Source organism: Falco biarmicus, chromosome Z (assembly GCF_023638135.1).
Source record: "Falco biarmicus isolate bFalBia1 chromosome Z, bFalBia1.pri, whole genome shotgun sequence".
NCBI lineage: Eukaryota > Metazoa > Chordata > Aves > Falconiformes > Falconidae > Falco > Falco biarmicus.
Window position 1 is genome coordinate 58257419 of NC_079311.1, and position 12864 is coordinate 58270282.

Below are 12864 nucleotides of genomic sequence, written 5' to 3' on the forward strand. Positions count from 1 at the left end.
CTTATTAGTCAATTGGTGGCTTAATATGCATTTACTACTTAAAGTATATATTTGTATCTGTGCAGCTGAGAAATAGTAACCTGTTGGCGCGACGGCGAGGAATCCCTGAGTGCATTTTGCTCGTCACCCAGCGAATCACCAAATACCCTGTTCTGGTTGAAAGGATATTGCAATACTCAAAAGGTGAATAAAAGCTAAAGTGTTGCATCATGTCTGGAATCCTAGTGTGTTTCTAACTTCAGGAGTATGCACTGCTACAGTATAAGAAAAGATGAAATTGACTGCTCAGTGGAGAACCAGGGCAATGTAAATGTCTGCTCTTCAGGCAAATGTCACCTAAACAGGGTGTCTGGTGTATGTTGTCTTTGTCAAGGCTGGGCTGTGAAGATTTCCAGTATTCTAGCTGGGTAAACCACAGAAGTCCAGAAGAGCATACTTGTTTTAGGAAAAGATCTTGACTAGAGGATGTGAACTAATTCAGGCATGCACCTGCACCTTCTTCGAAATTAATTCTGGTGGAGTCCCTTGTGAGTCCCTTGAAACATTTCGTAAATTACTCTCCAGTTTTTCAAACAAAGCTTGAATGACCTCTGGAATTCCATAGAGCATTTTAGAAATACTAATAACATAGAGATATTGTCCCCCCAAATGGGCAATAAATGAGCATTGTAGGCGGTTGCATATCCAAATTCAAACTCTTTGTGCCTGCAATCCAGTTTCAAGAGTTTTTTTTACTTAGCCAAAAGAGTAATATACTGTATGATTTACTTGGCCAGTAATTTTTTTTGAATGCTAACAGCTCACAAATATGTCAGAAATCATTCAGTGTGTTGTTTAGACTAATGAATAAATCTGAACTATGTGTCATCTTTTAATAGGCAAGTAAAACAAAGGTAGATGCCTCTAATATTTCTGGTAAATTGGTTGTCAGGTTCAACTGAAAATGACATATTTATCAACTTTGAGTCACGTTGATTGTTCCCAGAAAGTAAGGAATGATATCTTTTCTTGAATATGCTGACTACTATCATATTGTGGGGTTTTTTATTTCATACAGAAGGAACAGAAGAACAAAAAGACCTGTGCAAAGCCCTTGGTCTAATTAAGGATGTGATTGCAGCGGTAGATTTGAAAGTGAATGAATATGAGAAGAAGCAAAAGCTGTTGGAAATTCTCAGTAGAACTGAAAACAAAACATATACAAAGCTGAAAAATGGGCATGTTTTTAGGAAGCAAGACCTGACGAGGAAGGAGAGGATACTTCTTCATGAAGGTTTAGTGTACTGGAAGACAGCAACTGGTCGTTTCAAAGGTATTCCGTCCAAGCTGTAAAGTCCTTTAACCCTTTATTTGCAAATAAGATATGAAGATTTTTTTTTATTTAAGAATGAAAATACTTTATTATGCTGTATTGCAAACATGATTCTCTGAGATAATGGTATTGAGAATATGCCACTAATTGCTAGAAGAGTAGTTCCAGAAGCTGCCAGGGTTTGTGGATAATACACTGTGTATCTGGGTAAGAAGACAAGTTTGTGTACAAAGCCATCAGCTGCATTTCTTCTTCCAGTCCCCTCCTTTTACTTGATTGATTTGCAGTTTTTATCCCATAAAACAGAATCTTGACTTGTACATTTATGTTGTTCATAGTACTGGCCACTGAAAATGATGCATGAAAAATCATGTGCTGTTCTTCAGTGGTACTGGGACATCTGCAGTGGAAAAGAAGACCTGAAGTCATATTTGGCTTGAGCTCAAATTTTAAATGCAAGCCCAGAATTCGATTTGTGGTGTTAATCACATGTAGGGATTGGGATTTTTTGGAGTTTACTAACATTTGCTGTGCAACTTCATAAATCTATCTGTTCATCGTTATTCCAGAAATACTTTTACCAGTGTAATACTGTGCAGTGAGTATATGTTACAGCATAAGCAAAACAAAATTTATGTGGGGTAGTCTTTGTCAGGTTGCTTGTGAGTTGCCTGTGACTCCACTGACATTGGAGTGAGGATTTCCTCTTTCCCTGGCCCAGTGCTCCAGCACAGTGCTGCAGGAGGGCAGACAGCAGGAAGTGTCGTCTTTCTTGGGATATACAAAGTGATGGCATGCAGTTGCTTCATGCAGACCATAGGCTAATCCAAATATTTCCTATTTAGTTTACTGTAGAATTCCATGGGATGTTTACAGATCAGGGCTTTTTTCCATTTTAAGGATAAAAGAAGAAATTATTTGTAATCATAATAACTTTAATTACAAAACGTTCTTTTCCTTTTCTAATTTTAAGACATCTTAGCTCTCCTTCTAACTGATGTACTACTGTTCTTACAAGAAAAAGACCAAAAATACATCTTTGCAGCTGTTGTAAGTATATTATCAGATGTTTGAATATACACATTGCACATTTATTTGTATATTTCTTGACAATTAGGTCCTTTGCATAATGCCTTTTCCCCCCTAAAATCCTGGTAGTGTATTCAGGACATTAATATGCCAGTATATGGAAAATTAAATTTATTTTCAAAATTAAATCATCTTTTTAGGAAGAAAGATGAAAATAACAGAATGATATTTTTAGTGTCATGCCTCATCTGATTATGAAGGTGGGAAGCAGAGCAGGCTCTCTCAAATAATTTTAACTCCTGGTTCCGTAAAACAAAACAGAAGAATAATTTTAACTGCAAGTGTAATAGTAAAAACACATAAAATGTATGAAAGTTCATGGAGAAAAGTACCCACACTATATAAAAGTAAACATTATATGAACACTGTGCCTCAGTATCATTGAGCCTCTGGGATTTGCTTTTTAGCACATACCCAGTGCTTTACTTGTTCATAAAAACCGTAATATTCTTTAAAATTAAAGAATAATTTAAAAAGATGCCTGACAACTCAGAATTCTCAGCTTCTTGCACATGGTGAGAACATACGTAGTTTGACTATACCAGGACTAGAATTAGTCTAATTAATTGAAAAGTCATGCTTTTCTGAAAGTGTAATGTTCTATAAGAGAGTCATTTGTCATTTATCATTTACATGTGCTGTGACTGTTTCCTCCAGGACCAGAAGCCTTCCGTTATCTCCCTTCAGAGGCTCATAGTAAGAGAAGTAGCCAACGAAGAAAGGGGGATGTTTCTGATTAGCGCTTCATCTGCAGGGCCTGAGATGTATGAGATTCATACCAACTCCAGAGAGGAACGTAACAACTGGATGAGGCATATTCAAGATGCAGTGGAAAGGTAAAGGAAAAGGCTTTTGGTTTTCATCCTGCCAGTCAAAAGCAGACAGGAGGCAGCTGGATATTTTCATGGCAGCATGCTCTCTGTTCTCCGTTGCACTGGATCCATCCCGTGAGGCTGAGTTTTCTGCTGAACTCAGGATTCACAGATCCCAAAACCTCACTATTGCTTCTGCCAAACTTCCCATGTTACTTCTGATTTCCCACTAAATTAGCAGACCCTTTCCACTCCTCATTAGATGTCCTTACCAGCCATTGTAAGCTTCCCTCACCTTTGCCTTTGGCACTGGATGCTTTCCAGAGTCCTGCAGGTGTCCTTACAACCATTTTGGGGAAATCCCCAATCATGCCTGCTATCTTGGTGTTGGCTCCTTTAGAATGGCAAGGAATGCATTGTTCCTTATGGGACCTAAGCTTACGCTTAGCACAGCAAACCTGTGTGAGGGCGAGCCACCCACTTGCTGCATAGTGCAGCCTTACCAGAATTAAAAGGAATCCTTCACTCTGGTTTATGTCCAGTTACTGCTTTTTAAAGAAACAAATGGCATGCTTTTGGATTGTAGCAAAAGTTGGTGCTGATGCTGTGTTCTGTTTGTTATGAACACAAAACTGTTACTGAAGATTAATATATGATGTGCAGATTTTGCTTTTTATCCACCTTTGTTTTTCATCTTCCTTCAACAATGAAGTTGTCCCGAGGAAGAAGAAGAAGGAAAAATGAGTGAATCTGATGAGGACAGACGTATTGCTGAGGCCAGAGCATCCAGAATTCAGAAATGTCAAGGTGTGGTACATTTCCTGCTACTCTGAGAGCTCCTGCATCCTTACTGTTCAGGATGAATGAATCATGTGCCCATAGTGGCTGGTGGGTTCAGAGTGCATAATGAGTAGAGTAGAGTCACAGAAGAGAAGGCTCTGGTGATCTGATGGTATAATGTGAGTTTATTGAAAGAGAACCATTTTTCTTCCAAACACTTTATATTTTTCATGCATTACCGTGAGTAAAAAAGAAAAAGAAAAGTGGATGCTTTCAGAATAAACACTGAATTTCCCAGATTACTCTCAGGGCCAGGTAGTTCCACGTTTGTGAAAATATGTCAAATCTTAAGTAATTGTGTGACGTTGTGCTTTTTTATGGCATTTCAACCTTTGCTGCTGTTATTTTTATCTGAAAGTGTAGCCAATAGGGATAAATTCAGCTTCCTTGGTTCCCCTACGCCTAAATTCCACATTGTTGTATTGCTGCAAGGAGAGAAATTCCAGCAGTGTCCTTCCTGTAGGGAGCTACAGGGAAGGACAACCTCTACTGAGAGTAGCTGTTCTTTGATGTTAAGACACTGCATCAGCACATCTTGGCTGCCTGAACAAAGTGCTTTTCCAGCATTGATCATTGTGGGTGCAACAGGAGGTAGCTGAGGGCCCAGCGCAGCTAAGGCCACCTCATCAGGGTAGGGCAGTGGCCTGGCCCTCTGCTGGGGTCTGTGCAAGCTTTCATTAGGACAGACTATGGGTTTAGTTTGGTTCCTGGCCACTTAAAAAAGGCCTGACTCGAATCAGCAATGTCTATGTGATGTAAGGATTAGAAGGGTGACTGGGGGGCATGCTTTGCCTGCAGGATGATTATTAATAGAGTCTTCAATTTTGGTTGACAGAATCACTGAGTAACCAGGACCAGCAGATCTGTAGTTACTTGGAAGAGAAGTTGCATATCTATGCAGAACTGGGAGATATGAGTGGGTTTGAGGATGTTCATGTAGAACCTCATCTTCTTATAAAACCTGATTCTGGAGAAACTCCACAGGCTGCTTCATTGTTGGCAGCAGCGCTCAGAGAAGGTGAGTTTGCATGGGTAGAGCAGACAGGTGGCTCTTCATGTGGGCGGATAATTCAAGGGAACAAAGTATAGCGGTATTGCCTTGTACTGTGATTCTGGCAAGTGTCAAGAACTGTCAGTGTTAAAACTTGGTAAAGGGCATTGAAGAGAAGTCTCTGAAGTTTATAGTTGTCAGATGCACGGGATGATACCTGCCATACTGTAAGGTAAGGGATATGTTTATTGCATAACATCATATGCAGGCAGGTAGGGACAAGGTGTTAGGTTGCGACTGAGGATTGTTTCCTTAGCTGTCATCCTTGCAGTACAGCCCTGTGAAGCAGATCACAGGATGCAGTATGGTATTACATTTAGTCCCCAACCTTCACCTAACTTGGTTGCTTTGATGACTGATCAGAATCATGTCGGTTCATATACAGGCCAAACTGCAGATGGTCTTGGCAGGTTTGCCAAGAAATGCCTGCCAGAATTGCTGTAGGAGCTGTGGTTTCTCTGCATACTATCTAACAGAGAGATGATAACCTTGTGCTACCTACAACACTGTCCTCCAAAGGAAAGAAGGGAGTGGTGTTTGTGGATACCTAGTCTGGTTGGAAGTTCGGCTAAACTCCTGCTAAATTCAGCTGAAGAGAATCCTGGTAAACTGAGCCATGTCCAGCATGGGCTGTATGCTATTCAAGAAGGACTACAAGATTTTAGCATCACCTAGACACAGAGCTGTGGGCTAATAATCACATTTCAACTGATAAAGCAGCGAAAGTTGGTTTCCATCATCATTATGAGGTCTGCATTTTATTGATTAAACTGATAGAACTTGGGTAGGGAATGTCAGTGAAGCAATAGTAAATGTCATTTTAGCTAAAATGGCAGCCTGTACTTCCACACCTCATTCTACCCACTTCTGATTTTCACTTTCCCCCATGCTAATGTTGGTGTCCTGAATTTCAGGACTCTTCAGCACACTGTAAGGAATTTACAGTTGCTTACACTGTAGGCAATTTTTGGGGATCATTTTCCAGAACAGAAATAGTCTATTGCTAATAGCAGTCTCTACAGGAATAAAGCATTGCTCACAGTAGAGAAAAATAGAATTAGGAAGTGCTTAAGCAAATTGAATGTACACAAATCCATGAGATAAGACAGGATAAACCCAAGGCTGCTCAGGGAGCCGGCCAATGTCACTATCAGGCTGCTTTCTTTGAAGGGTCACAGTCATCAGGAAAAATTCATGATGACTTGAAGGCAGCAAGCATCATACCCCTCCTCAAGAAGGAATATATAGGGAGCTACAAAACAGTCAGCCTCACTGCTGTCTCTGAGACAGTGATAGAGCAGATCCTCTTGGAAGCCGTTTCCAAGAACATGAAGGGCAAGAAGGTGACTGGGAACAGCCAGCATTGATTCATCAAGGGCAAATTGTGTCTGACCAGCCTGATGGGTTTTATGATGAGAGGAGAGCAGTGCATGTTGTTTACCTTGACATCTGCAAGGCCTTCAACACTGTCTGCATTGGCTATAGTATCCTTACAGCTGAACTGGTGAGATATAGACTACATAACTGGATGGAAAATGGGCTGAACGGCTGGGCTGAAAGGATTGTGATCACTGATACAATGTCCAGCTGGCAGCTTCCCTTAAGGATGGATCCTGACACCAATACTGTTCACAATATTTACTAATGAAGTTAACTAAGGGATGGAGTACATTCAATTTGGCTGTCACCAAATGAGGCAGGGTGGTCAGCGTGCTGGCGAAACCTCTGCAGATTGGGAAAATGGGCTAAGAGAAACCCCTAGAAGTTTGATAAAGACAAGAGCAAAGTCCTGCATCTGGGATGGAGTAAGTGTGTGTGTTAGTACAGGCTGGACACTGGCTAGATAGAAAATAGCTTTGCAGAAGTAGACCTTGGAGTCCTACTTGACAGCAGGTTGACCATGAGGCAGCTGTGTGCCCCTGTGGCAAAGGCGGCCACCTGTCTCCCAAGGGTTAGGGAGACATTAGAAGAAGAGTTGCCAGAAGGTTGAGGGAGGTGATCTTTCCTTTACTGACTCCTGCCGAGTTCTGTCTGGAGTGCTGTGACCAGTGCTGGGCTCCCCTGGACAAGAGAGACATGGACAAACTGGACCAAATCCAGTGAAGGGCACCAAGATGGCCAGGGGGCTGGAGCACGTGACATCCAAGGAAAGGCTGAGATAGTTGGGCTGTTCAGCCTTGAGAGAAGGCAGCTTGGTGGGATCTCATTGCTGTCCTCAGCTGCCAGATAGGAGGATACAGAGAAGCCAGATTTTTGTGGAGGCACATGGTGATAGGATAAGAGGTAACAGGTGCAAGTTGGAACACAGGCAATTCCAATTAAATGAAAGGAAAAATTACATGCTGTGAGGGTGGTCAAAAACTGGAGCAGGTTGCCCAGAGAGGCTGTGATGTCTCCATCTTTGGAGATGTTAAAAACTTGTCTGTGCCAGGCGCTGGGCAACCCAATTTAGTTGAACCAGCTTGGCATAGGGCATTAGACTAGATGACCTCTGAAAGTCCCTTCCAATCTAGATTATTCTATGATTCTGTGTCACTGTTTTATGAATTAAGGAACTATTTAAGGGGCATCTCTAATTCTGCATGTTCTTCTCTGTAGTTGAAAGTCTCCATGTTGCTGTAACGACATCACAAGTGAGTGGGACAGACAGGCCGCCAGAGAAAAGTACTGAGGAATCAAGTCTGAAGCACAGATTTAGTGCCAATGAAGTCTTGGAATCTGTTCCTCATGGTGAGTAAATTTGGTGCTTTTACATATTCAGAATACTAAAATAATTGATACTGGATTATTTTGGTTTGTTGGAAAGCTTTTTCAGTCTGTGGCAGAATTAATAGAAAATAGTGTAATAAACATTGTCTTTGGGCAAATACTCAGATAGTGTAAATTGTCATATAACTTAACTGAAGTAAATGGATGGTTTGCATCCACTGCACCTTTTCTGTAGCACATGTCTGCGTTCAGCAACATAGAGTCAGATTTGTGTATCTCCGTATGCTTTCTTGTCCAGCTCCACAGCAAATCTATATTGCAGTATACGCCATTTCCAAAGTTAGCCAATTTTTGTCAGAAGGCCTGAAAACCAGGGCTGACACTCCAGTGATTTCAGCTGTAAAAGGTAGCATGGATTTATTACAACAAATACGCAAATAAAGTCCTGTGTAATCCATTGCTGCAGAGCATTTTTAGTGATATGGCTATACTTACTTCCGAGCTTTCCTAAGTGAAACACTAATTTTTAAGGTAGGAAAACCTCATCGTCCTGTCTGTTTCATTGTGGCTTACGAATTTGTTTCTCCGGAGCCTAGAATCCATTATGTGACTTCACATTACGTAAATCTCTATTTGCAGCATCCTGTGAGTAACTGTAAAAGAGTGTGCCCTTTGTTTCTCTAGTCTGAATATGCTTTGAAACCTTTCTCTTGCATTTTATTGGGGCTCTATTTGTTAGATGCAGAAATAAAAGAAACTGAAGAATCATCTGAAGTTGATCTCAGTGTTGAAAAGGAAATGGCAAGTGCCAGTCTAGAAGATAAGGTATTGTAACTGGTATTTCTTCCTGTGTTGCACATAGCACTGTGGGCACTGGGAATGTAAATGCTGTCCAAATTTGTATGGGGTGTCTAAAGACTGTTCCAAAACACCAAGCATGTGATAGGCACATTTCACCCAAATCCACATAATTAAATTTAGTAGAGGTCACTGCAATTTATAATGAATTTTTAAAAAGCAATCATAAACAGTTTAGAAGCAGAACAATTTTCCTGCCAGGATTACAGATTGGTGGGTTGTAATAACAGCCACAGTGTCTTTGTACTACGTATGGGCCACTTAAGAGCCTGGTTCTCTGCTGTCATCATTCAATGCATCCATGTCTATGGAGCTGACAACAGTATTCCCTCTACCCCCTCCTCCTATTCACAGGATGATGAAAGTCTTCTGCAATGACAGAGACCTCAGCTAATGCGAGGAAGACTTTTGCATTGGAAGAGCTTCGTCCTGAGAACAAGCACATAAAATAGGATGGATTGTCTTACACCAGCTTGCTTCAGAATCTTGAATTAAAACAAAATGGAGCAATTAGAGAGTAGAAGAGAAACTGCCCATTTTTCAAAGTTCTGTAACTCATAAGCAAATGTGGGGGAAAAGCAGAATCAAAAGTCAGTTCTGGGCAAAATTAGGAATGGCAAATTTCATGTAGCAGCAGTGTTAGAGTAAGAGCAGTATGAATTACTGTGTGGAAATAAAGTGAACTGTGATTGTGGAGTCCTTAGGGGAAGAAGCAGGACCACAAAAGGAATAAAGGGGAGAGACGAGGACAGAAGATACATGACTTGAAAGAGAAAGCAAAGTTCACTAGAAAAGGAGATACTTAGCCTTAGCATATTGTGTTTGCATCAGCTCTGAAAGAGGGCTTGTGTGCCTGAAACCTTGGGGTTTTTTTTCTAGTTATTTCTGGAAACCTCTTGCTAATACACTAATCTCCCTATAACCTTGCCTCACGTTCAGCTCTAGGTCACCTTACTTACCAAGACTGTTGTGTTAGAAGGGAGCAGGAGAAACTGTATGTGTGGAAAAAATGGGATGAAAACAAAATTCCAAGTTGGGCAGCACAGAAGCTATGTGAGAGCAAATAAAATAACCTAATAAAGGATAGAGGGGTTCAGATCAAACCCCCGTTAGAAGTTCTGGTAGCTCCACATGAAAACACTACCATTGGGGTTATAGCAAAGACAGAGACCAGGCTTTTCTCGGAGGTGCACAGCAAAAGGATGAGTATCCAAAATTGTAAGTTGCAGCAAGGGAAATGCTTGACTGTGTGTAAGTAAAAATCACGGTGAGGGTGATCAAGCAGGAACAGATTGTCCAGAGAGGTTGTGGGATCTCCATCCTTGGAGGTTTCCCGGATTTGACTGGAGAAGACTCTGTGCAACCTCCTCTGACTTTGGAGCGAGCCCAGCTTTGAGCTGCAGCTGGGCTAGGGGGTTCTGCAGCAAGCTCTTCCACCCTAAGTTACTCTTCTGGTCTGGCCTGTTAGTTGGGCAAGACTCGTGTCACATCTTACCGTGTCATAACCAGATTTACCAGCAGGTGGCAGAAGGAGCAAACAAAGCCGGCAGGGAAGGGCTTCGCGGGCGCGTGTGCGGTCCGGGGGCTGTGGGGCGGCAGCACCGCGCCTGGCCAGCCAGCCTGCAAACAAAGAGCCGGACAGCCCGAACGAAAGCCCCCGGCGTGGGGGTTAGATGCTGACCAAGCATCAGAAGGAAGAGCATTGCCTGTGCAACACGTGGAGTCCCAAGTGGGCAGCTGTGAGAGGTGGTCCCCATCTTGTCCCCCCTGCTCCTGCCTTGTAATCGCATCTCCGGAGGCTTGTCTGAGGCACTGTGCGCACTGCCTGCCCTGGGATCTGACTGACTTCATCTCCACTGCTGCTCGTTGTTCTGAACCAAGGTGATAGGGGAGAGTGGCAGGGAGGTGGCGGTGGCCTGCAGCACAGGTTGAACAGTTGAATATTTTGCTTTGGATCTAGCTGGGCTTACAGGGCTTGTGCTGAGGCTGTAGCGGTGCAGCTGCAATGCCGCTGTCACCCCAGCTAGCTCAACTAAACCTGCCTTGGACTCATCTCCCAAGTGGTGCTGCAGCAGGGAGACCACAGGCGCTTGGGCTGGTCACTTGCTACCCCTTGGCCGTACCAAAGCCGGCTAAGCCTTCAATCCCCCTCGACACCTCCTTCGTTAAATTTAAAAAGGGCTTCCAGAACTGAAAGAAACCCCACTCTTGTTCAGCATGTGGGCTCTTCTTTGAACATTCATTTTTCCTCACCCAGCCAGCATCCCCTTCTCCCCTGTCTCCCTCTTGGCCCTGCTGTTTCCTCCTTGCCCACTGCTTGTCTTGGCCACCCAGCAAAGGGAAAGCACATCTCCCTTGTGTTGGTCCTTGTGCTGCACAGAGGCATCTGTGCAAAGTCCTCTGCTCCTCGTAGCAGAGTGAAGCAGTTACACGGCTCCTGGGTGCAGTGAGAAGCAGAGGAGGAGGTGAAGATGTGGGAAGGGAATGGAGGGAAATACTGAAGGGAGATAATGAGAGAAAGGAGTGGAGGAAATGCTGTAGCCAGTGCTTCCTTTCCCCCTAGCTTGTGTGCATTGAGCTGCGTTTTGGGGCCTGACCTTTTTCACCTTCATTTTTAGTTATTGCAGCTAAATGGAGCAGCTGCTTTGCTCACTTGTGGTGGAAAATGAGACTCGGTAGAGAACTTAGAGAGAGAGCAAATATTACCCAAACCCTCCTCTGCTCCTCTGAAGAAAAAAAAAAGAAGAGAAGAATCATACAGGAAGTCTTTTCAGTGTAGCCTCAGAAATTGTGTTTTATTTCTCCACCGTTTCACCTTATCTTTCTCAGAGGAGCTGTTCTTCATGGTGAAAGGATTATGGGTGGCTTCACCCCATAAATTTACAAAGCTTCTTAGGAAAAGGAAAGCGTGAAATGGCTGAGCGTCACTGTAGTGGACAATAATAACCACACTGGCACGCGGCCTTTGCTCAGCACCTCACAGCGCTTCTAAAGTGTTTGCAGTGACCCACTAACATGATTTCTGCTAGCTTCTTGCTACATTAATATATCTCTTTTTGAAGTGCCTTGTACTGTTTCATCCTACTATAAGTAATATAAACCCACTGTGCTGTATATGCAGAAGTCTGGTTACTGTATTTCAAAACTGTCAGGTAAACAATGAATGAATGGAAATGTCTTTTCTGTGTAGTATTAGTCACGAGAGGAATAAAATTGTGGATGAAATATTTTTGTTTTTACAGTTGTGCTTAGAATCTCTAGTAATTTCCCTGGAAACTCCAGCGTTGATCAATTATTAGACTGTGCAGGTTATTGCTTCTGTCTTTTTTCACATACCCACGAAAAGGTTTGACTCAGCACTGCATATGTTAGTGATATGAATGTCTCCACTAGTTTAAAAAAAACAACCCACAAACAATGCCCCCCAAACCTAGATGATACAATTCTAAAGTTAAAAACTACTTTTTAAAGCAGCCTGTGTTTATTTTAGGGAGGAAGTGTGAGTTTCCCAGGACCTACAGGGACAGAGGTGAGTTTACTTAAACCCCAGACAGAATGTAATAACTATTTAGTTAACAGTGGTCCAACCTTTGAAAATCTTTCTCTCTTATTTTCTAGATTGTACAAGCAATCCAGAACTTAACGCGTCTCTTGTACAGCATACAGGTGACTACTCCACTGCTAGCTTTGTAGAGTAATTAGTCTTGATAATATCCTTCTTAAGTTTCTTTTTTCATGTTGCCCTACTTTTAGATGTTATGTCAGTGGATACTTATCTCTACCCACTGTTGCATAAGTTGTCATATAATATTATTTTTGTTCTTCATCAGTGGTGGGTTTCTTTTAAGAACTAACTAAAACTTGCTTGCTTGCTTGGAGATCAATTCTTCCCCACCCCGGCAGAAGGATGTGTGTGGAGTCCAGAAATCTAGTGATGTCTCTGAACTGATGTAATTTCATGTACAGAGTTCTGAAATTACAGTTCAGATATTGGAAAAAATTAGCATTTTGTTTAAAATATTCTCTTGGCTACTAGTAAACAGTGCCTCTGCCAGTTAGGTAGCGAACTCAATCCATTTTAGATATTTCAATCTTGGTCAATTCTGTAGGGCCTTAGTCTGAATGTTTTGTCTCTTTCATGCAAAGTTTGAATGTTATGACTTATTTTTTTCTTATTTAGGTGCAGTTTTATG

General features: G+C 42.1%; 1 protein-coding gene across 8 annotated transcripts in view; it reads left to right on the top strand.

The window, feature by feature from the left end:
- The window catches only part of ARHGEF28 (Rho guanine nucleotide exchange factor 28), a 126438-nt gene that overhangs the window by 90730 nt on the left and 22844 nt on the right, over window positions 1–12864 (top strand). For all 8 annotated transcript variants that reach the window (XM_056324783.1, XM_056324788.1, XM_056324782.1 and 5 more), the window contains 10 exons: window positions 66–183; window positions 1058–1312; window positions 2286–2362; window positions 3059–3237; window positions 3926–4020; window positions 4889–5071; window positions 7703–7834; window positions 8553–8638; window positions 12162–12200; window positions 12290–12337. In XM_056324783.1, coding sequence (XP_056180758.1) covers window positions 66–183; window positions 1058–1312; window positions 2286–2362; window positions 3059–3237; window positions 3926–4020; window positions 4889–5071; window positions 7703–7834; window positions 8553–8638; window positions 12162–12200; window positions 12290–12337 — 1212 coding nt within the window. The remainder of the gene's footprint in view (window positions 1–65; window positions 184–1057; window positions 1313–2285; window positions 2363–3058; window positions 3238–3925; window positions 4021–4888; window positions 5072–7702; window positions 7835–8552; window positions 8639–12161; window positions 12201–12289; window positions 12338–12864) is intronic.